General features: G+C 33.5%; 2 protein-coding genes and 1 pseudogene across 2 annotated transcripts; 1 reads left to right on the forward strand and 2 right to left on the reverse strand.

Annotated features, from left to right (window-relative positions):
• Window positions 1–1852: 1852 nt before the first annotated feature.
• LOC18041862 (transcription initiation factor IIF subunit beta) lies at window positions 1853–5000 on the reverse strand. Its single transcript, XM_006435025.2, has 6 exons — window positions 4606–5000; window positions 4195–4309; window positions 3272–3402; window positions 3082–3156; window positions 2486–2635; window positions 1853–2399 (listed from the first exon to the last, which is right to left on the reverse strand). The coding sequence occupies exons 1-6, from the start codon at window positions 4798–4800 to the stop codon at window positions 2280–2282; spliced, it is 786 nt and encodes a 261-aa protein (XP_006435088.1). The 5' UTR covers window positions 4801–5000; the 3' UTR covers window positions 1853–2279.
• Window positions 5001–6330: 1330 nt separating this feature from the next.
• Window positions 6331–8615, forward strand: LOC18041863 (cysteine proteinase 15A). Its single transcript, XM_006435027.2, has 4 exons — window positions 6331–6947; window positions 7037–7156; window positions 7654–7900; window positions 8101–8615. Exons 1-4 carry the CDS (start codon window positions 6483–6485, stop codon window positions 8376–8378), a joined length of 1110 nt encoding a protein of 369 aa, XP_006435090.1. The 5' UTR covers window positions 6331–6482; the 3' UTR covers window positions 8379–8615.
• A 1465-nt stretch (window positions 8616–10080) lies between these two features.
• On the reverse strand, window positions 10081–15697 carry LOC112098219 (annotated as a pseudogene).
• Between the last annotated feature and the right edge of the window lie 5663 nt (window positions 15698–21360).

A 21360-nucleotide genomic window follows, 5' to 3' on the forward strand; every position in this document is an offset into this window, starting at 1 on the left:
TACGTACAATTCTCTTATGTATTTTTGATAAAAGCACTAATGGGATAGTATTTATTACTTACTCATATACACTTTTTTTTTGGGGGTTTTTAAGCAACTATCTCCAACAATTTTAATATTTTTAAATTATTCAAAAAAAATATTTATTGTGTTCTATTCTATTTAAAAATCAAAATCAGCACAACCAGAATAATATCATAGGTGAGTTTCAAAGATTAAAAAAAAAATTAAAAAAAAAAAAAGAGATAGTGGTGCCGATTGCCAATCGCGTAAAATGATCAATTTATGTTCATTTATGAGACCAAACACATTTATGATTGGAAGCCAATTTCTCGTTTGAAATGGTTCCATGCGCTACCACAAATATACGTCACCAAAAAGTCAGGATCCTGCTACGATTACCACAGTGGTAAAATACCACACTTTTTTTGTCTTTTTTAGGTTAATTACACTGTAATCCCTGTTTTATCTTAAAATTAGAAATAACCAGATAATTATAAATTTTGACTCATTAGTCCTGCTTATTTTGATTTTTTAAAACTTAAATCAAAAGGTGAGGGTATTTTTTTAATTATTAAATCACACACCCATCATCAAAGTTTTGCAAAGAAAATTTACTCCATACACTTAACTAAATGTCAAATATATCCTTGATAAAACTAATTTTTTATTTGTACTAAATTAATTAATTAAAATGATATAAAAAACTAATTGAACTTTTTACATACCCACTAGTTTCAGTTCCATATCTCTAGCAATTAGCAACTAAATTCTATCACTAACTTAAAATTATTGAATATGAGATGTGAAAAAAGGTTCTCAAATAAAATGACTTTGCATCCAAATTCTTAGTAAAAACTTCTAAACTTATTCATTAAGCTCGTAGATGTAAGAATAAATGACGAGCAAGTTGCCACCCCCCGCTCACTTTTTGATACCTTCTTATTAAACAATAAAAAAATTATTAATTGGTAAATTCATATATTTTTATTGCATATTGAAATTATTTACTGTATATTGAATAAATATTATGAAAAAATTATCAACTACAAATTAAGAACAAGAGATCAAATTCATACTCATATTTATCATAAAATATGTTTTGTAATTAATACATGATTTTACTATATATTAAATTAATTAATTAATAAGAAAGAATATTAATTTAAATATATTAATTCAAATATAAGAATAAATTAATTTATCGGTGAAATTAACTAGGTCATTTGACACAATATATTGTATTACATTAGTTATATTGTATTACAGTGTGTGTCATTAAGGTGTATTAAACTGTAATACAGTATCATGTTTAGTACAACATGAACTGTGGTATATGTAATAATATTTTATATTCTTATTTAGATTACTATTAGTTTTAAATTAATATTATTCAAATTTATTAATATTTAAGTATTTATTATTTGTTATATTAAATATTTAAAAATAATTAAAATTTTATACTAATTATTATAATATAATTAAATAACGTAGTATTATATTATATTTTTATATATTAATAAGCATTTATTATTAGTTATATTAAATTGTTAAATAATAATCAATTTTTACTTATTAAATGTTATAATATAATTAAGTAATACATTATTTAATTATATTTTTAATATAATTAAAATATTCTGATATTATTGAATAATAAATTGTAAACTTATGGACTTATGTGTCAATATTTTAAACTTTGTTACTTTTGTGATTTTGTAGCAAACATTAGGAAGTTTAATGTTAATAACCAAGAGAAACATCTCAGCCATTGCAGTTAAATCTAGATTAGGAAAAGACAAAAGAATGTGCTATGTTACCACAGTAGTAACATAGCTGGACCCAGAAAGTCTAGGCTATAAGATAACAAAATTTTGCCAACTAAATCACAAATATTCAGCACAAATCTGAATTTAGCAAAATAATCCTACTGCAATTTGCTTTCAAGCTACAATAAAATTGCAAATATACATTGCACAAGCTTGTATATGAGACTTCTTATGAAGCAACATTCTAAAATACTTATTCCTGTAATACTTGTTTTTACCCAACACTCCGGTTAAATAACAAATAGTACATTGACCACAAAAATAGGGGGGAAAATTATTTAGAATTACACCTCGTGTATCTCAGTGCCTGCACCTTCTCCATCTCTTTCCCTCCATATTCTCCTCTCTGTATTGTTTTGCTATGGTCCTTTGCTAATGTTACACGTTTACTCCCCTTTAAAGGGTTCAATAGTTCCATCCAATACAAATTTTAATCAAATGGAAGTTGACTTAATCAGCACCTCCATCCTCAACAGATTTCTTATATTCCGGCTTTAGCTCATAAGTTCCTTGGTTGGTTCCTCTCTTGTTGTAGACACAGAGCTCGTTCAGTATCTCTTTCAAAAATTGCTGCAGCATAAGTGATGTAGATATTAGGTAGAGAAGCATCGTAAATTGATATGATGAAGTGGGATAAGAAAGATGAGGAACCATACCGCGGGTTGATCAGTCTCTTGGACTAGCTGCTTTAAGGCCCAATTTGGTTGCCTTTCAAATAGCTTGAACATTATATCCTCCAATTCCCCACGATCCCTTCTGGTTCTTTTCACTTCTGTCTGTTTAACTGGTTGTGCTTTCTTCTTATCCTGCATACAGATAATTGACAAAACAATATGAGATTTTCTTCTAAAAGAGGGCCAATATCAATCTTTAGACGAGCACACAAGCACTGGAAAAATATAAAAGACTATTTTATTTTTTCTGGAAGAATTCATTGGATGGTTCTATCAAACAATACAGCACATTATAAGCATTTTGAATACCATAGACAACAAAATTTTCCCAGAACTTGAACCTGACTGGAATTTTCATTATATCAACATGTAAACCCATCAAGACTAACCAAATCTGAGCAATTGCACATGCATACCTCCCAGAATAGAAACATGAGCATATCTCCCAGAACAGAACATGAGTCTCAGTTTCAGAATGCATAAGGTTTATCAAAAAAGTTGGTATGAAAGGAAAATCAGCATCACACTACTAGAGTTTTGAGACTAGTATGTATGATAAGCAAAACAAAAACCAATACCTTAGAGTTAGATGAAATTAGCCCAACCATCCCAGGCATGGGCCTCATATGCACTCCGTGGTCATTATCAATAACCTGTCAAAAAACAGTAAAGCAAGAATGGAAATTGTTCCATTAAGATGCTGAATGGAAAAAGAGAAAAAAAAAAAAAAACGCTGCCATCAAAGTGAATGGCGCATGAATGAATTACCTGTATTTGTCTATTCTTGATCATAGATTTATTTGTCCTTTCACGACACAATCTGCCATATTCCTCCATGTTTTTCTCATGAGGCTTCATGTCAAACTTATGTTCCACCTTCCCTTCCATCGCAACTTTACCTATACATCAATGCACCATCTAATTTGTATCTTAAAAGATACCAAATACAAATCACATTCAGAAGTCATGCCCATAGAACTTATCTTTTACCCTTATTATTTTGCCACCCAAAAGGGAATTTCCCAAATTTCACAACTTCTTGCCCTTTGCAAAATATTTCTAGTTGCTAAAGATAAAACTCATGCAGTAAGGGTGTATGTCATGTTTTAAAAGTAACACCTAGGCTATTTTTAACATGCCAGCTCAAAGGATCTTAAAAAATAAAATATTAAACTGAACCATAGAATTCAGCCATTGAACACACTTCAGCTAAAATTCGTCTACATAAGGGGATAGTTCTTTTATTAGACTAGTTTCTCAGGAACATCAAATGTGCAATGAAATCGGAAATTTTTAAAATGTATAAGTCAAAACCAAAAGAATTAAGTGAATCATTCATTTGTGTTGGCCATACATTATTCATTGAAAACTTCATTGTTACCCCAAATCCAACTTATTTCTTCAGCCTAATCTCTGGTTAACATCAAGAGTACACCATATCAAAATAACCAATCAAATAACTAATCAGACCAGTGAAGTAAACAATCATGAAAGTATTATATTTTCTTTGAACACTAGAATTGAAGCCAGCAGTTACATCAAACTATGATTATGAAGAGTTTGAAAAGTTCACAATCAGTTCTTCACATTCCAAGACACCATGTAAAAGCGAAGCAGTTAATAAAATAGCCATTAAGTCAATAGAATCGATCATTATAAATCACTAAACAGGACAACAGACATGATCTTGCCTTGATTTGACTCAGAGAAAACAGACATTGGAACAAAGTCTTTGAACATATTCAATGAATAGCTTTTCGGCCTGTTCAGACTATCATTGCTGACCGCCGTGGTCTCCATAGTAAACTGAAACGCATGAAAGCAAAAGATGATTTATAAAGAGAATCATGCTAATTATAAAGTGCGACTAAAGAAAGACAACCGTTAACATAAAAATAAATTGCAAATTAATCTGATAAATTGGTGGAACACATAGTAGAATCAGCAAATCAAATTCATAATTGCAAAGCTTTCGCACGCTATCATACTTTATACGAATCAATGAGCTAGGGTTTTGAAAAATTCACTCGGTTACTAAACTAATCAGAAAAAAATCAAGTAACATATACATGTATATAAATTTGGATGAAATTAAAAGGGACCTGCATGCTGTCGGATTGAAGAGGATCAAGAGAGAGAATGACTTTGGCTACAGGCTGAGAATCTTGAGAAGAAGCTTGATTTTGCCATGACTTAGCCACCACTAATGGGCACTTCATTAACCAAACCGATCTATCGGCTTTTGCAGTATCCAAATTACCCTTGCCGTTTCCGTGGTTACTTTGATCATCCTCCATCTCTTTAGTCTTTCCTTTTTCTTTCTTCTCTGGCTCTGCCTCTGCCTCTGAGTGGCTTTCCAGCTTCTTACTTCTATCTATCGGTGTTAATAATAATAATGTGATAATGTCCTGTGCTTTCCTTACAACGGTGGTGTCTGAAGACTCAAATTGAAATGCTGAGGAAGGGCTTGACCAAACCCGGCCGAACCGGAGTACAATTAATGCATATAATATATACATAAGACGGCGACGTATAGCCAGAACTCACGCTAGCTTGTATACGTGTCGAACTATGATTGCCTAGCTTCTGCCAGCAACCAATCAGAATCACGAGCGTCTTATGCCTGGGCACGCGTAATCATAAAATTGGAAGGGATACCAGAAAAAAAATGGGAACTTACGAGAAGCGGAATATCCCTTGAAAGTTGAAAGACGAACGTTCGGTCATGTTTCCTTTAGGCCAGAGGCCCACAGAATTGATTATCCGCATGGGTTTCGGCCTTTGGGCCTACGTAGCTGGACTGGTACGGAGCCCACAAACAAACTCTCTCCCGAAATTTTGAATTCATCTCCGGAATTGAGAAATACCAAGGCGAGGCAAGCAAGGGGCAGTCTAAACTAATCTTGAATTCTCTCTCTTTTCTTTGGTCTGAAATTTTCGACTCGTGCCGATTTTTTTTTTTAAATTATCATTTCTTTAAATATTCTTTATTTAATATTATTTACATAGTACATAGTTCGCATCTCTTGTATTAATAATAAATAATAAATTTAATTTATAATTATATGTCATAATCCATAATTAATGGTAAATTACTTTTCAAAAGTAATTTTTAATAAAATCTCATTCAACGTAATATATTTTATCATATAGTATATTAGAATTTATATTTTTTACCTTTTGGTTTATCTCTTATTTTAGTAAAAAAAAAAAGTAAATTAAACAATAAAACATAAATTAATAATATTTTATTTTATAATTATTAAAATATACTATTTTTTAACTTTTAATTTGTTTGTGCAATTCGAAAGAGTGAAAAAAAAAAAAAAAAGAGTGTGTTCTTGGCTGGCCCGAGTTAATGAAATATCTTCTTTCGGTGGCGTAATGCTCATAAATTAGTCAAAAACACAGCTGTGTGGTAAATATTGAAACAAGAGAAAAGGCGAGTGATTTCCAAGAGTAAAAGAAAAGGACATTAAAATTAAAATTATCAAAGCCCCAATCAGAGGATGCCAGCAACAATTATGATGCCCCAGCCAATGTCATTTTTCTTCCTCTCTTGCGTTATATTGTCGTTGCATCATGCATCATCCATCACCACATATAAATATTTTTCCCGTAGCAAATATGATAAGACTATTATCTTTATTTATGAACAAGTTTTCATATTGCAAAAAAGTGTAAATTATTTAATATAATAAAAAATTGTTACCAATAAATTAATAACCTAAAAAAAAAATATTCCAACGGATGTATGGTGAAGGTTAGTACGATCGATGCAGTCATCCGTGACGCCCGTTTCTTTTGTTTTATAGTTCCAATTTGCAGACTTATATGACTAATCAAATCCATCATGCAATGAGGAGAAATTAGGTGTCGAAATCTCATAAGCGGACCCAACCACAAGTTTCTTCTGTCTTTTTGGAAACATTTCTTATCTGCTTCATCCTTCTTCGCAGTCCACTGAAACAAATCAAAAATGGACCGCCGTATTCTCTCCTCTCTCCTCCTCCTCCTCCTATCTGCTGTGCTTGCGTCCGCCGTAGCTGTCAGCGGCGACGATGCTATGATCAGACAGGTCGTGCCATCAGACGGCGAACAATCCGAAGATCATCTCCTGAACGCGGAGCACCACTTCTCCCTCTTCAAGTCCAAATTCTCCAAGACTTACGCCACTCAGGAGGAGCACGATTACCGATTCCGCGTGTTCAAGGCTAACCTCCGCCGAGCAAAGCGACGCCAGCTCCTGGACCCCACTGCTGTCCACGGTGTCACCAAGTTCTCCGACTTAACGCCGTCTGAATTCCGCCGTCAGTTCCTTGGCTTGAATAGGCGGCTTCGGCTACCAGCTGACGCTCAAAAGGCTCCTATCCTCCCTACCAACGATCTTCCTACTGACTTTGACTGGCGTGATCACGGCGCCGTTACTGGCGTCAAAGACCAGGTACGTTAGAGAAAGTACTTTTTTTTTCAAAAATAAATTTGGAAAAAAAATTTGATTTTTGTTGATATTTTTTTTATTAATGTATGTAGGGCGCATGTGGATCGTGCTGGTCGTTTAGTGCAACCGGCGCTTTGGAGGGAGCGCACTTCTTATCGACGGGCGAGCTTGTCAGCCTCAGTGAGCAACAGCTTGTGGACTGTGATCACGAGGTTTGTTCAATTGGTTGTTATCTTTTTAACGTTAGTTAAATGATGAAAATTACAGATTTTGACTGATTTTGTTTGATAGCTAGGATGAGTTGTATAATTTCTAATCACAAACAGTTAGTTATGATGGTAAATCTCAAAGTTAGATTGGGTTCTCACTCTCAGAATTTATGATAAAGAATTTATATGTCAGTTTCCTTTTTTCTTTTAATTTCTAATGTTGGTTCTTCATTATGTTAATCTCTTTTTTTTGTTGGTTTGATATTGTTGGATCCCATAATTTGAAGTTTTGTGGTGATATATAATATCATATAACTATCCACAATATGTTGGGCTTGTGCTTTTTGTATTCTCGATATTGACTGTTTGCATTCCTTTTGGATGTTTGAGTTGCTTGGACGGCTCCTTCTCAAGTCTGAACTCACATCTCACATGATCAAAGTGTATGATTTGACAAATATAATTATGTTTATTAATGCAAGGTTTGTTTCATTTTTCAGTGTGATCCAGAGGAATCTGGTTCATGTGACTCTGGGTGCAATGGTGGGCTAATGAACTCTGCCTTTGAGTACATACTCAAGGCTGGTGGGGTTGAGCGAGAGAAGGACTACCCTTACACTGGGACCGACGGTGGTTCCTGCAAATTTGACAAAAGCAAAATTGCTGCAGCTGTATCTAATTTCAGTGTTATTTCCTCTGATGAAGATCAAATGGCTGCAAATTTGGTGAAACATGGCCCTCTGGCAGGTAATGTAGCTTCGATAGAATTACCTCATATTTCGTTTTCTGTTTCTTGGCTTTTCTCTTCACTGTGAGCTCTCCAAAATAACATTTGGAAAAGTTAGTTAATTAATTAATTTCTTTTGAGATGTTGGTAATTTTTTTATTAAACGGAATGGATAGAATGATGACAGAATTTGTGCTGATCTTGCTGTTTGCTTTTGCAGTGGGTATCAATGCCGTTTGGATGCAAACATATATTGGAGGAGTTTCATGCCCATACATTTGCGGGAAGTATTTGGATCATGGAGTGCTTATCGTGGGCTATGGATCCTCAGGTTTCGCCCCGATCAGATTCAAGGAGAAGCCTTACTGGATCATAAAGAACTCCTGGGGAGAGAACTGGGGAGAGAATGGATATTATAAGATCTGCATGGGTCGCAATGTCTGTGGGGTCGACTCCATGGTCTCATCTGTAGCTGCTATCCATACAACCTCAAGCTAGACATTATGGAGGTTGTGCTAGGCAAGTGGAGCTTCTGTACCTAGATATTATAGGATATCCTTTTAAATATCCGTCTGCAATTATAACGATGCCTACATGCGTGGGCTGAGGCATGAACTTTCTATGCTCTTGTAATATTTAAGCATATGTCATGTCAGAATGTAATATTTATCTATTTTATAGTTAACCATGCTACAGAATTGTTATTGAAGATGGTATTAATATTTTCTTTTTATATTGGGCAGGCTTGTAGAAATATTATAATGTTATATTTTCTTTTTATGTAACTCGAAATGGTAGAACTTCAAGTATGCTTAGACGCTTTTATTTTCTTATGATATTTGAATTTAGCTCTGTTCATATTAAGAAATTTCACACAACTGCCAAGTTTGTGACTGCCTGACCAGTGTCACTGGTTTAATAGTCTTAATATGCTTCTAAGTAGCCTAAGATTACTTAGACTTCTCTTTATAAACTGGTAAGCTTTGAGTAAACAATTGTGGTCACAAGTGGTTTATTGTTTGCCCTCTCCTTTTAACTTGTCGCGACTTCAAAATCTGCTCAGTTTAAACTTTTGGTTACAGGACTGGAAGCCCCTATGTTTACATATAATTACTGTACATTATACTGGAACATAGACTCTGCATCAGCAATACGATTCGCATCCACGAAAACGCAAAGTTTGTGTGAGGATACAGAAAATGTGTAATACGTTGGTGCGGTTATTTCACTCGCCATACAGCTGCATTTCGTGAACCCTCGGGTGCTTGCTCAATTATACACTCTTCATTCTTTGTTCCAAAAGGGGGGAAAATGACCACTTTCTGTACGACAACAAATTCAGTACACGAAATTCTGTTTCACTGTTTCCTATCTTCTAGCCTATACCTAGCTTTCGGTTAATCATTCATCATCCTCACCGAGCAAGGCAAATGAAAATGGAGGGAATTTATAACCATCTCCCTTGTAGAACTTATTCTGGAATTTCAACTAGTAAAGTCGGAAAAACATATAAGAATGCACTTAGGTGGTGTTTGGTTGAGAGGAGAGAATGGAGGAGAGAAAAGTAATTTAAATTCTATTTTTATTTTCATTATTTGGTTAGACAAAATATATAAGAATTTAATTGTCATTAGAATTTAAAGTTTACACCAATGAGTGAAGAATTTAAATTCCTCTTATGTTGGAAAGCAAAGCTTCTAAAATTACTCTTAAAACTTTTTAACTTGTTTAGTGGCATTAATAGTTATTATTTTATAATTTTCTTTTATCAATTTAATATTATAAATAACTTTATATTAATTAAATTTAATGAATGATTTAAGAAACTTAACCAAATAAATAAACTTATTTATTTATTTATTTAATATGAAAATATAGAAATATAAATTAACCGAAAATACACTAGACAACTAGCAAGACTGAGCAAAGCAAAACCAGACAATCAGAAAGTAGTATGCATTTAAGAAAGATCTTCAATCAAGAATAAATGTAAGATGAAGCAAAGAAATCAAGAGATGCAGCATAATGCCAGCCATTTGTTGGATCCATTTATCAACGTCGCAGCAAATTGCATTATGTATTGAAAATTTTATTTCAGTTCATTCTAATACTCTCAGCAGTCCGGCCTAGAAGATTCAAGGCGGGAGATTCCCCTCAATCCTGTATGTGTAGGGCACAATTGGACAAAATATTTTTCCAGTGAAAAGGAAGAGAGATGATGCATATCTGTAGCAATATGTTTCCTTATATTTTTTTGGTTAATACACACCGTCCTTTAAGCATGGCATGTCCCTTTCTTTACCAGATGAAAAACAACTGACATATTTAGAGCCCACAGTCGAGCCAGAGCCAAGTAATCCAGACCAGCTCTGGTTAAAAGGCTTATACATGAAGTGTCGTGTAGGACTGACCTCAGAACCTCTGAAGAAATGGTAGGGGATCAAAGAGATGAACAGAAAAAATTACAAAAGAACTTCAAAAACACAATTAATGTCCGAAATAATATAATTGATAACCAAGAAAATGATTTCAAGCATACTTCCTGATATTGCTTCTTCAAAAGAAAGGGCTTTGGAAACGGCATCCATGGTACAGCTACAAGTGCCGATAGGAGCAGCAATATCTGATTATGGAACAAAAGAGCCACCGCCATTCTCAGGTAATGTAGAGTCAAACAAGTACCACATAATCAATATTGAAAAATTCATACCTGTAGGAATTTCTGGCCAACAAAAAGCTGATTTTCGCCCAGATCACCGGTTGGACTCAGGAACATGTATATCATCACATGGTACAGATCAGCTTGAGACCCAGTGCACAATTTCACAATTATGAGGATAGAAAGATACCCAAACAAGCTATTTAAAAATATCATCTGGGGAACAAATTAGTGCCTACAATAGTCCACAATTAGAAAGGTAACTGAGTCATCATCATGAAATCATATCACAACAGTCATATAAGCTTGAAAATAAGACTGATCAACAAAAGAGAGCCAGAATTGTCCAAGCCAAAAAGCATTCCGGACACACACGACAGATAAATGCCTCAAGAATTATTCTTCTTTAAAAGAGAATGAAAACAAAGCACAGTCACATTGCTGAGTAATCAATGTGATGCGTGACCTAACATGAAGGTATGCACACATGCAAGAATCAATCGTCTGAACATGCTGCACATGCAAGAATATGATTTAGCAAAGTAGTTTACCAGATATTTATCTTATTCCCAAAGAATTTTGCATTAAATTAGCTTAATATGATCCCGAGGTTCTTCCATGCTACCCCCAATGAGATTGACATCTTCATCTTCAAGGAGTTAAGAAATGGTAGCTCACTTCGGGTACCTGCCACCTGGGATCAACATTGAATGGATAAGTGGGCTGCACCTTTATTAAACCTACTGTAGTAGAATCGCTGCAACACAATAGATGCGTGTAAATTACATGAACAGACCATGTATGCCCATATATTCTAGAGTCTATCACACTGATTATGTACCTGCAGGAAGGGTCACAACATGCATAAGCAGAGGGCCCAAATAACTCAGATGGGACTGAGAAAAACTCATTATATATCAATCCTGTGTAGATCGAGAACAGCGCCATCATCATAATAACATAACGGCCACCAAAAGTCATTTCTACGATGTCTCCAAGCTTCTGTTGTTAGAAAAATAGAAGAAAAAAAATTCAAAAAGGCCGGAATCCAGAGCAACTACAGCCTACTGTAAATAACCAAGAAGCAAGGCACCAATTACCTGAGAGGGAAAATTTATTTTCCCTCATTGCAAAATGCATATTATCTTTATTCGTGCATGTTTAAGAAATTGTTCTTAGACCAATTCACAATGATTGCGCTTTCCCAGCAAAGAAGGCAGACTGGTTCTATCTTCATAAATATTAAAAGTCAAAATAATCATAATGGAATGGAAATCTGCCAACCTCATATGCGTACTACATCATTGAATATTCCAGCTGATAAATGACATGGATAGAATATTCCAGCTGATGAAATGACACGGATTATCAAATCATTGTCAGAACAGTGGAAGAAATTTTCCAAATGAAGTGGAATATTTAGAATTCCAGAGTTAGCATATTAACATATGCATATCTTACTACCTATGCTTCTTGCAGTGATAATGAACTTTGGTACCATTCACATCACAAGAGTGAACATCCCCAGAAGCGACTCACCCATATGCATCCACAATTTCTTGAAAAGCAGAAGCAAAATTGTTTGTCCGGAAAATAGGTCGGCAGTGATCCTTTTATTTGCAAAACCTGGAATATGGCCCCAATTTGTGAATTGCTGTTGATGGTTGCTCGCTGCAGAGTATTTTCAATCTGCAAAATTCAAGCCCACGGTAGTTAAATATTTTATCCAACCATGAACTGAACTAGGATCTGATTTAAGCAAAGATAGAACAAAGAAAACCACACAGGACTAGTACAGGAAACTAACATAGATGAACAAGAAACCACTTTTTACTCTATCTCTTTCCTGATTTATCTACCAAAAAGATTAAAAAAGAAAAACCTGATTTGCTGCAGAAACAGGACACCAGCTTTCAGCAACAAGGCACTTCTTTGTCACATCCATGCTGAGCATATTTAGAGTGCGATAAATCACTTTTTCCTTCTACAATAAAGAAGCTATAGATTTTAATATTCTGATGGAAATGACCGAAGGATATTAAATTAAAAAACTGCTACAAACCAGAAGGTTCCATTGCTCAAATTGGTCAGCAATTGTCTGTAGGAGATTGCTCCGATGCACCAGTCCAACATCTATGGTAGTCCTCAGCTCTGAAATTCTTCCAGACACCTAGGAATTAGAGTAGTCAAAAAGATTCAGACTGCAGTTCAAGTAATTAACTACTTATAGCAGGACATGGAACAGTTAGAACACCCAGAACATGGATTTCCACCGAGTTTTATCCAGATGCCAGATATGAGCAATGGTAATTGGTAAACATTTCATATTCGTAAGACCAAAATAAAAGATATGTCATTGTGAGAATTACAATGGTAAACATTTCATATTCGTAAGACCAAAATAAAAGATATGTCATTGTGAGAATTACAATGCCTGCAATTGTACAGCCAACACCCATTTAGAATAATGCATGCCTCTGTAATCATCTGAAATTGTTTCCCCAAGTATTCTGTAAATGGGTAGCAGTTTGCTCCAAAAGCATCACATATTTTCACAATTTTTTTCTTTGCTCTATCACCAGAGTAAAAGACTACAAACACATTTTTCTCAACCTGTAATTGACACCTATAAGTTTTTCTGATAAATGGGCAAAATTATCAGTTGGGATACAAAGACACATGAAGAAACAATCTGGAAGAATAGGTATAAAATAAAATATGTAGCATAATTCCATTTTTATATAAAATAAATTGTGTAGATATGAAAATAAGAGAACGATAACGTCTCCTATTGCTTATGAGGGAACCAAGTTAAGAAATGAACACGTGCAAGTAACGATGAACACACGCTTATACCCTTCCAAGAAGTTAAAAAGTCCACAATCTCTCTCTCTCTCTCTATATATATATATATAGCATGACAGCATAAACAGATTCAGACAATCCACATCATATAGTAGAAGATTAAGGCTTCATTGAGTAAATTCGAAAATTTAAGCACTAACCTTCTCTCCAGACACAGGATCAGCGACAGGATCTTCAACCACAGATTGCTTCAGAAACACATTGCTTCAGAAACACATTGCCCCTGGTTGCATGAAACAGAATCCTTTCAAAGCCATTGTCTTTTCTCTTGTAATAAGGCCACTGACAAATCCCAGGTTAACTTGCAGATGGATCAGTCACCATTTCCTAAACAACATCAACTTTATAACCAACACTAGAAAAATGAGAAAGAGAAGATATGAACTGATAGTAGGAAAATGGAATCTAGAAGCTAGAGAACCTTACTTGCTCCACTGACAATGGACTGTCAATGAATCCTTCACCAAGGTGATGTGATTCAAGTTCTTTCTGCTGAGCTGCAGCTCTACTTAGGGCAGATGAAAAGAACTCACCAGCCTGAAATGAGACAACAGTAACAGAATAACTTCACTGCTAAGACCATTTTCTGGGACAAAAAAAGGATACTATGCTACTTAGGGTAATACATGTAACATCATGGGGAATACTGTTCTCCATTTTCTCTGCCTAAGTGAATTACAATGAGATTATGACAATATGCAATAAGAATTTTCTTCCCTATTGTCAAAACATATGATAGTAAGAGAGATTGCAATTGTTCATAATCTAAGATATGAAAATTAACATAAATCGGAAAATTCAAGTGCGACAGCTAGTACAGTAATGAGAAAGTGGAATTGCAATCTCAAAAGTTCTGCACCACACCAATAATGAAAATTTTAAAAAGCTCTAAAGGCAGAGAGGCATCAGCAGCTAAGAAAACCATGCCTTCTGCAGAATAGGCTTATACTGTTTAACAGTTAATTGTAAGCACGTTGCAACTTCTCATCATGTCCATTCACCTCTATCAGTTCAGCTTCAAGTTCTCCAAGTTTTACCTAGCCATGTCTATGAGAAATTTGTTTAATATGAAGCATCAAAAGCTTTACAAATCAAGAGACTAGAATCTAAGGAACTAACATACCTCCAAGCTGGCAAAATCAATATCCACACTGCCTGCAGACTGTGTTGAAGGAAGCAAACCTGCCTTTGACATTTCTTCCCTGATGAAGCGTAGCTTACTAGCCATTTCTCCACATCTTTTCATCTGAATAATAAAATGATAAACACAGACATAAAATACAAAAACACATGCATGCACGTGTGCGTGCGTACAAAGGTATATGTGGGTAAGATGTTATAAGTTCATACAAATTTTCCATGAATTACTAACAAAATATAAATACAGAACAACAATAATGCGTATGTGTGGTTATATAAAGACTTTCCAAAAGGACAATGACAACGTATCGTAACAAATCCGACTTAGGATCACAAACATTTCGAGTAACAAAATGGAAACATATCATAAGACTCGAGCAAAATATCCTATTCAATATGCTCACAAAAATTGAATAGGCAACCATTTTTCAGTCACTTAATAGAAAAATCAAATGCTACTTCAACAAACACTCACATTTTATGAGAATACAATTCTGTTGTAAGAATGAAAGCATTGACTAGAAATTTATATCAAAATGCAATTGAAAGCTACATAAAACGCACCTGAGCAGCAAATGTCTGCTGAAACAGGCTTTTTCCAGCATTGAGCTGGCAGACAAGAAAACACACTCTTATGTATTAAATCCACGAACGTTTAACTGGAAAAATATTTAAAACAACAAAAACCTAGAAAATAATCAACATAATTCTAAATTCGAGACCTGCTTCCGTTGAGTTGGTCAAGATTTCTAAACCAGCTAATAAATAAGAGTTATTCGTTTAATACATTTCATTGATAATATCTGCTGATCTAAAATTTGAACTAACAAAATGAAAATTTCACATAGTGTTCAAACTTTTATATATCGTGTCATTTAGACCATCATAATATTGATTTAAGAAGTTTACTCACATCTTTAAATTGGAAAAGGCCAAGGCCACCGAGATACGAGATCGTACAATGAGCTGATTCGATGGGAATGATCAATTGTGCATCGGCTCCGACCGCAGAAGATCCATCGTTGGGCAGCAACCACCAACGACCATTTTTTTTCCTTTTTTGATTAAACAATTCTGTCAATATCATGTTTACATCCGATCGCGGTCGGCGGGAATTCACCGGGCAATCGAGTTTACAGGCGTAAAAAATGAATTTAATTCAATATTCTTTTTGCGGGATTCGTCATATGGCGGGTGTTTGTACTGCCTGCTTCTTTGTCGTTTTCACGCCCACGCGATTGGTCGGACAAATTTAAATTTTGATCCTTCCTACGACGTCGTTTACAATAGCACTTGGCAACTGTCGTCACATGAAACGAATCGTTTTAGGTTCCCTAAAACGTTCGGAATGGGCCGAAATTCCCAGTTTCCCACCCTTTTTTTTTGGAAATTTAGGCCCGGCTCTCGCATCCAATCACCATCCCACTTTTTTTAAAAAAAAAAAACCGTAAAAGTTAAATCGGAAATACCAACTTATTACTTAACATTTTGCACTTGATAAAAAAAAAAAGAGCCGAAATTTTTAACAGCTTTTCTCTTGAAGTATACAAATTTCATCACTTTTTCGTTAACACTGTTAGAGGATTTAACAGAATATCATAAAAAAACAACTATTTTAATCATAATATAAAACGCCACTTATTAGTTGTTATTTTAGATGCTTTTGAAATATATTGTTTTGGATTGATAGGAATAAATTGTAAACTCTAAAATAAATTGTAAACTCTAAGTTCCTCTTAACCGATTTTATGTTGTTATCTTTTATTAATAGGAATAAATTATAATGTTCAAAGTTTTCCATAACTGGTTTTATGGTTATTTTGAATGTATTTTATACATTTATGATTGTTTCTATATATTTTTTTCAAGATTTATTATTGTTAACGAAATTATGTTATTTAAAATTGATTATATGAGCAGCAGTTCTTAATTTATGTTGTAGATTAGCTAGAAATTAGTTAGTAAACTTATTTTAGTGATTTTATATATTTAAATTAACAAATCTGATGAGTTTATATAGTTAATTTTGTAGTTGTTATTGCTTCCAACAACTAGAAAATAAGTTTTTTTTTAAATGTCATTTAAATAGGATAAAATAGTCATCTTTTTAATATTATGTTATATCATCTAGTGATGTTAGTGGAAAAGTGAAAATGCTGACCCACTTTGTAAACTTTAGATGGAAAGATGCAATACTTAGAATAATGAGTGCAAGGGTTCGAGCCTCCATAAAAGTATTTATGGGGCTTATTTACAATCCTTCCTCAATTATCACATAATTGAGTGGAGCCAGTCTATTCCTCACGAAATGTGAGTAGAGTGGACAGCTCTCGAATATTTGAGAGGGTTTGAAGAATTTGGGCAGCGCTTCAGAGGAGTACATGCCACGATGAAGGTCCCAATTGTAGAATCTGTGTGTAAATATTAATTGTACAGTATTCAAAAAAAAAAAGATGGAAAGATGCAATAGAACAAATGTTTTGTATAATCTTTAATAAAGTACAAAACATTAGGTGATTGGTGGATATTTGTCCAAAGTTAAAACCCCTTTGCTTATGAATAAAACTACAAGGGAATATATGAAACTTTGAACTGTCAATTTATTTTTTGCACCCTTTTTAATTAAAATTTTTATTAGGGTGGGGCTATTTGAACCCACCAATTTACTCAATAATCCTATTTACTAAATAAACCCACCTTTAAATTTTAAAATTTTAAATTTTACTCAATAAACCCACTAAAATACCTAATATACCCTTTCTAAACCCAGTTTTTATAATAATAGTGATTTTACTCATTAAACCCATAATATTCATTTATAAACCCATTAGATTGGAAATTGATTATTAATTAGAAATTTAATAATCAATTTTGAGTGAATGGCCCTCGTTCAAGGACAAATGAATCAAAACATTCTAAATGGAGAATATAGTTGTCACCATGAAATTATTTTTTTAAGTTATATTATATTGGTGAGAAAAAATCTTGTATGATGGAATAACGTGGTGACCCGCCTGCATAATATGAAGAATATTATATATATTTCTAACGAATACTATGAAATTGTTTGGTTTAAAAATTGTAGCCAATCCCTCTCTTAAACTGCAAGCATTCAAGTGTGCAGGGAAAATTTATGCAATGAGATGAAAAGTCAAAGAACAGCCAACTTTATTCATGATTCAAACAAAGGGAAAATTTGTCAACATAGTCTATTAATTTCGAATGGAAAAGGGAAAAAAACAAAAATCAAATATAAAAGAAAAAGCATAACTGTTCATGATTGTCAATATTATTTTGTTCCTCCATAAAATCAATATCCATCAAATCAATAACAACTAATTTTATTATTTTGAATTAAATCACATGTACCTATTTAACAAAATATATGGCTTAAGAGAAGAATCACATCTCTTGATTGATTAGAGTTTAATGAAAATTTGATTAGGGTTCTATAAAACTATGTTGAATACAAAGATGGGTTTAAAGAGTTAAAATTCAATTTTTTTAAAAAATTATATTCTAGTGTCCATAACTGTAATTTAATTTAGGGGTATTTTAATGATAAAAAAATATTTTTAAAAATGGGTTTATTGAGTAAATTAGTGGGTTCAAATAGCCCCACCCTTTTTATTATCTAAATAATTTTTAGCAAAATTACTAAAAGAGCCATATTCTATCTTCCATACTATTTCAATTTTTATTCTCTCACCAAACCAGTGAATGAAATTGTAAAGGGATGAAGTTCTTTCTTCCAGAAATTTCAATTTCCGGTATTGTCACGATCTGTTGCAAAATAAGAGAATCAAATTTTATCACGAAAATTTTGAAGATTAAAAAATGATTGTACTACCCATAAACTCTGAGGATTTTCACCATTCCAATCTTTGAAATACATTTCAAATAAAATTGAAACAAGAACTTTAAAATGATCACAACAGAAAATATATGAAAAAGAGGATAAACAGTTAAGAAACTAAAATCTGAGAAAGAGAAGAAGTTAAGAAAATAGGGAAAAACAAAACCTACTTGCGGTGAAATGTACCAATGAAATAATGATCTTTATATTTAAATAATAATTTTAAATTTAAGTAAAAAAAAAAAATACGGGTTTAAAAAACTCATAATTAATCCTACTTGTAACTAAAACAAAAAATTAAAAAAATTAATCCTATTTTTAGAGAAACTTATGAGTAGTGATATTTGACCCCTTCATTTCTCTCACCAGTCCCTATTTTTTCAATTAATCCTATATAGTTTCAAAATTACTCTTATGAAAAAATAAAAAAAAATATATGACTAAAACAAAAACAATTCCAGAAACTTAGCCATCTTCCCACCACTGCCAGCTGACCAAAACCCTCATTATTTGGATAATTAGGAGAGTATTTTTAGACTGAAGATGGCAAACAAGTTTACGATTTTATTGGTGGTAGTAATAATAACTCCCATGTTTGAAAGCTTGTGGGATGAAAGAGCTTATTATAATTGTAAGTAACGAATCGAGTCAATTGGGAAGATTTGCGCAAACCGACCCAAAAGAAGGCAACATTCACATGCCAATATTAGACATTTGGTTTGCTCGTCACGTTAATTATTATGTTTCCATAATCAAATAATTGACGGGTTTTTTTATCAGTGGCTGCTGAAAAATTCCGTCAATCGGCGACGAAGGATTGGTGGTGGTGGAGGTGGGTTAGGATTTTGAAATTTTTTATTTTTAATGAGGGTAACTTTAAACATAATTGAAAAATAGGGCTTGATGAGAGTTTTTAGGGGTTAAAAATATCATCACTCATTTATTTTAAAAATAATACATATTCTTATAACACCCATTTTACAGGAAAATAAAAAAACGAAACATTTGGTATTATTCCGTTTTCCTTCAATCATATAAACTTTAAATTTTTAAATTTGTCTATAAAATCTCTCGTGCGCATGCAAATTAAAGGGAGGGGGGGGGGGGATCAAACTGAAATTGGACCACATTGTACTGTAGCTAGCCGCCTATCTCCTCGGAAACAAAAGCCAATAATAAGAAGAAGACTTTCAGTTTATTTTGCATGCGGCTAAATACAACCTAGACCGCCTATTGTATGTAAGAAACCCTAGCCAGCAGCCACCACTACGCAATACTCAAGATAATTGGGGACCAATCAAACCATACCATGGCATGCATGCTGTCGTATCGCAAAAGAAGACTTGATCGGTTTAAGAACGGGACAATAGGGGCAAAGAAAAAAGTTTCTAGCTAGCTCACTCAATTTGGTTAAACATATTGACTTCACCGAATTTGTAGGGAACGGTCTCTACAGAGCAAAATGCCATGATAGCTTAGATTTATCTAGTCAGCTTGACGATGGCATTGCAACAAAGGATATGGATATTGATTATTATTCCTCACTCACAGGCGTACAGTGCGTGTGTGTGATATTATTAATGTATGCCTCGTCTGAATCATTTGAGGATTAGGCGTTCGTAATCTTTATGTGCATATATGGAACTTAGTAATGATTAGAGTCAAAGTCATGTTGACGACGACTGGGAGAAGCAAAGCAACCAATCATTCTAGTCCTTGACTTGACTATTGACTCCCCTTAATTCTAGGATGGAATCACAGAAGCCATATATCCATAGCGTGAAATTAACATCACCGTTGAGCTTTTGTTTGTTTCTCTTGTATATTTGTTTCCTTTTACCCTACCCTTTTCTTGTTCCTTTGCCCCGCCGGAACCGTTAAAGCACCGCCAAATTAATTACTCATTGTGACTGGGGTGAAAGGGGAGAAATTCTGTTTCCAATCACCCCTTTATCAAGGACACGGAATCTTATTCTTGTGTAACGTCAAAGCATCGAATTGTTGAGTTACTCATTTGAAAAGGGTAGAGCTCTTGATATTATTAGAAATGCCCCAAAAAATATCAAATTAGTAAAGCAGAAACATACCCAAACTCATAAGAATGTGGGAAATAAATCATGGCAAATATCAGATTTCTGGCTTGTCCAAAATTAGGTTGCTTATGGACACATTCTTGTAGTAAGTTTTTCACAGAAAACCGTTTCTACAGAAGCAATTAATTATAACTCTTTCTAGGTATATATCAAGTGTTTCTTCAAAAGGTACTTTAAGTGAATTATGGCAATAGTGATCATCACCATGATGCCATTAATAATGACCTAAGTCTACTTTGCTGATATATAAAGATAAATCAATCATGCAAACTAGTGGAAGAATGAATCGACTGATTTGAGGAAATGTATTGGGGACATGATAATGCGTTGGCAAATAACTATATATATGTAATTAATTTAAAAGAATGAGGATCCTCCTCTAATTTAAACTTATTTAATCCTATTAAAAAAAATGACATTGTCATTTTTATCATAAATTATTTTGAAAATTGTAAATTCACTTCATCGATGCCGCATCATATTCCACTCATTAGGGATACGTAACATTACTCTAATAATATATCTCCTATAATTTCAAATCCATTTTGCATCTGATACCTTAGCGATGTTCTTAGGCTAGAAAAATAATAGATTATATAACTCATAATAAAAACAATTCAAATCTACCCTTGTGCTTCGTAACAAGAGATTCAATCAAATGAATCACTACCTACAAATGTATGTATCCGTAAGCAATCTGCATGTAACTGGTGTTTCCATTCATCCCTTTAAGCATTGACACAGGTAAAATAACTCATGTCAGTGGAGGCGCTAATATTTTGAATATTTTCTTTGCAAATTTATCCTAATAGTACTTAAATTATATTTAAAAAATTACTTTTTACTTCTAGTGGCATATAGAAGTCC

The sequence above is a fragment of the Citrus clementina genome, unplaced genomic scaffold (assembly GCF_000493195.1).
Source record: "Citrus clementina cultivar Clemenules unplaced genomic scaffold, Citrus_clementina_v1.0 scaffold_5, whole genome shotgun sequence".
Taxonomy (NCBI): domain Eukaryota; kingdom Viridiplantae; phylum Streptophyta; class Magnoliopsida; order Sapindales; family Rutaceae; genus Citrus; species Citrus x clementina.

What these genes read in the sequence shown, in the direction of transcription:
- LOC18041862 (XM_006435025.2), bottom strand. Translation starts at nt 4,800, where the DNA reads ATGGAGGATGATCAAAGTAACCACGGAAACGGCAAGGGTAATTTGGAT. An exon ending in TAATTTCATCTAACTCTAAG is followed by an intron (nt 2,636 to 3,081) that starts GTATTGGTTTTT and finishes ATCTGTATGCAG; the next exon opens with GATAAGAAGAAAGCACAACC. An exon ending in AAGAGACTGATCAACCCGCG is followed by an intron (nt 2,400 to 2,485) that starts GTATGGTTCCTC and finishes CTTATGCTGCAG; the next exon opens with CAATTTTTGAAAGAGATACT.
- LOC18041863 (XM_006435027.2), top strand. Translation starts at nt 6,483, where the DNA reads ATGGACCGCCGTATTCTCTCCTCTCTCCTCCTCCTCCTCCTATCTGCT. An exon ending in TTACTGGCGTCAAAGACCAG is followed by an intron (nt 6,948 to 7,036) that starts GTACGTTAGAGA and finishes TAATGTATGTAG; the next exon opens with GGCGCATGTGGATCGTGCTG. An exon ending in GAAACATGGCCCTCTGGCAG is followed by an intron (nt 7,901 to 8,100) that starts GTAATGTAGCTT and finishes TTGCTTTTGCAG; the next exon opens with TGGGTATCAATGCCGTTTGG.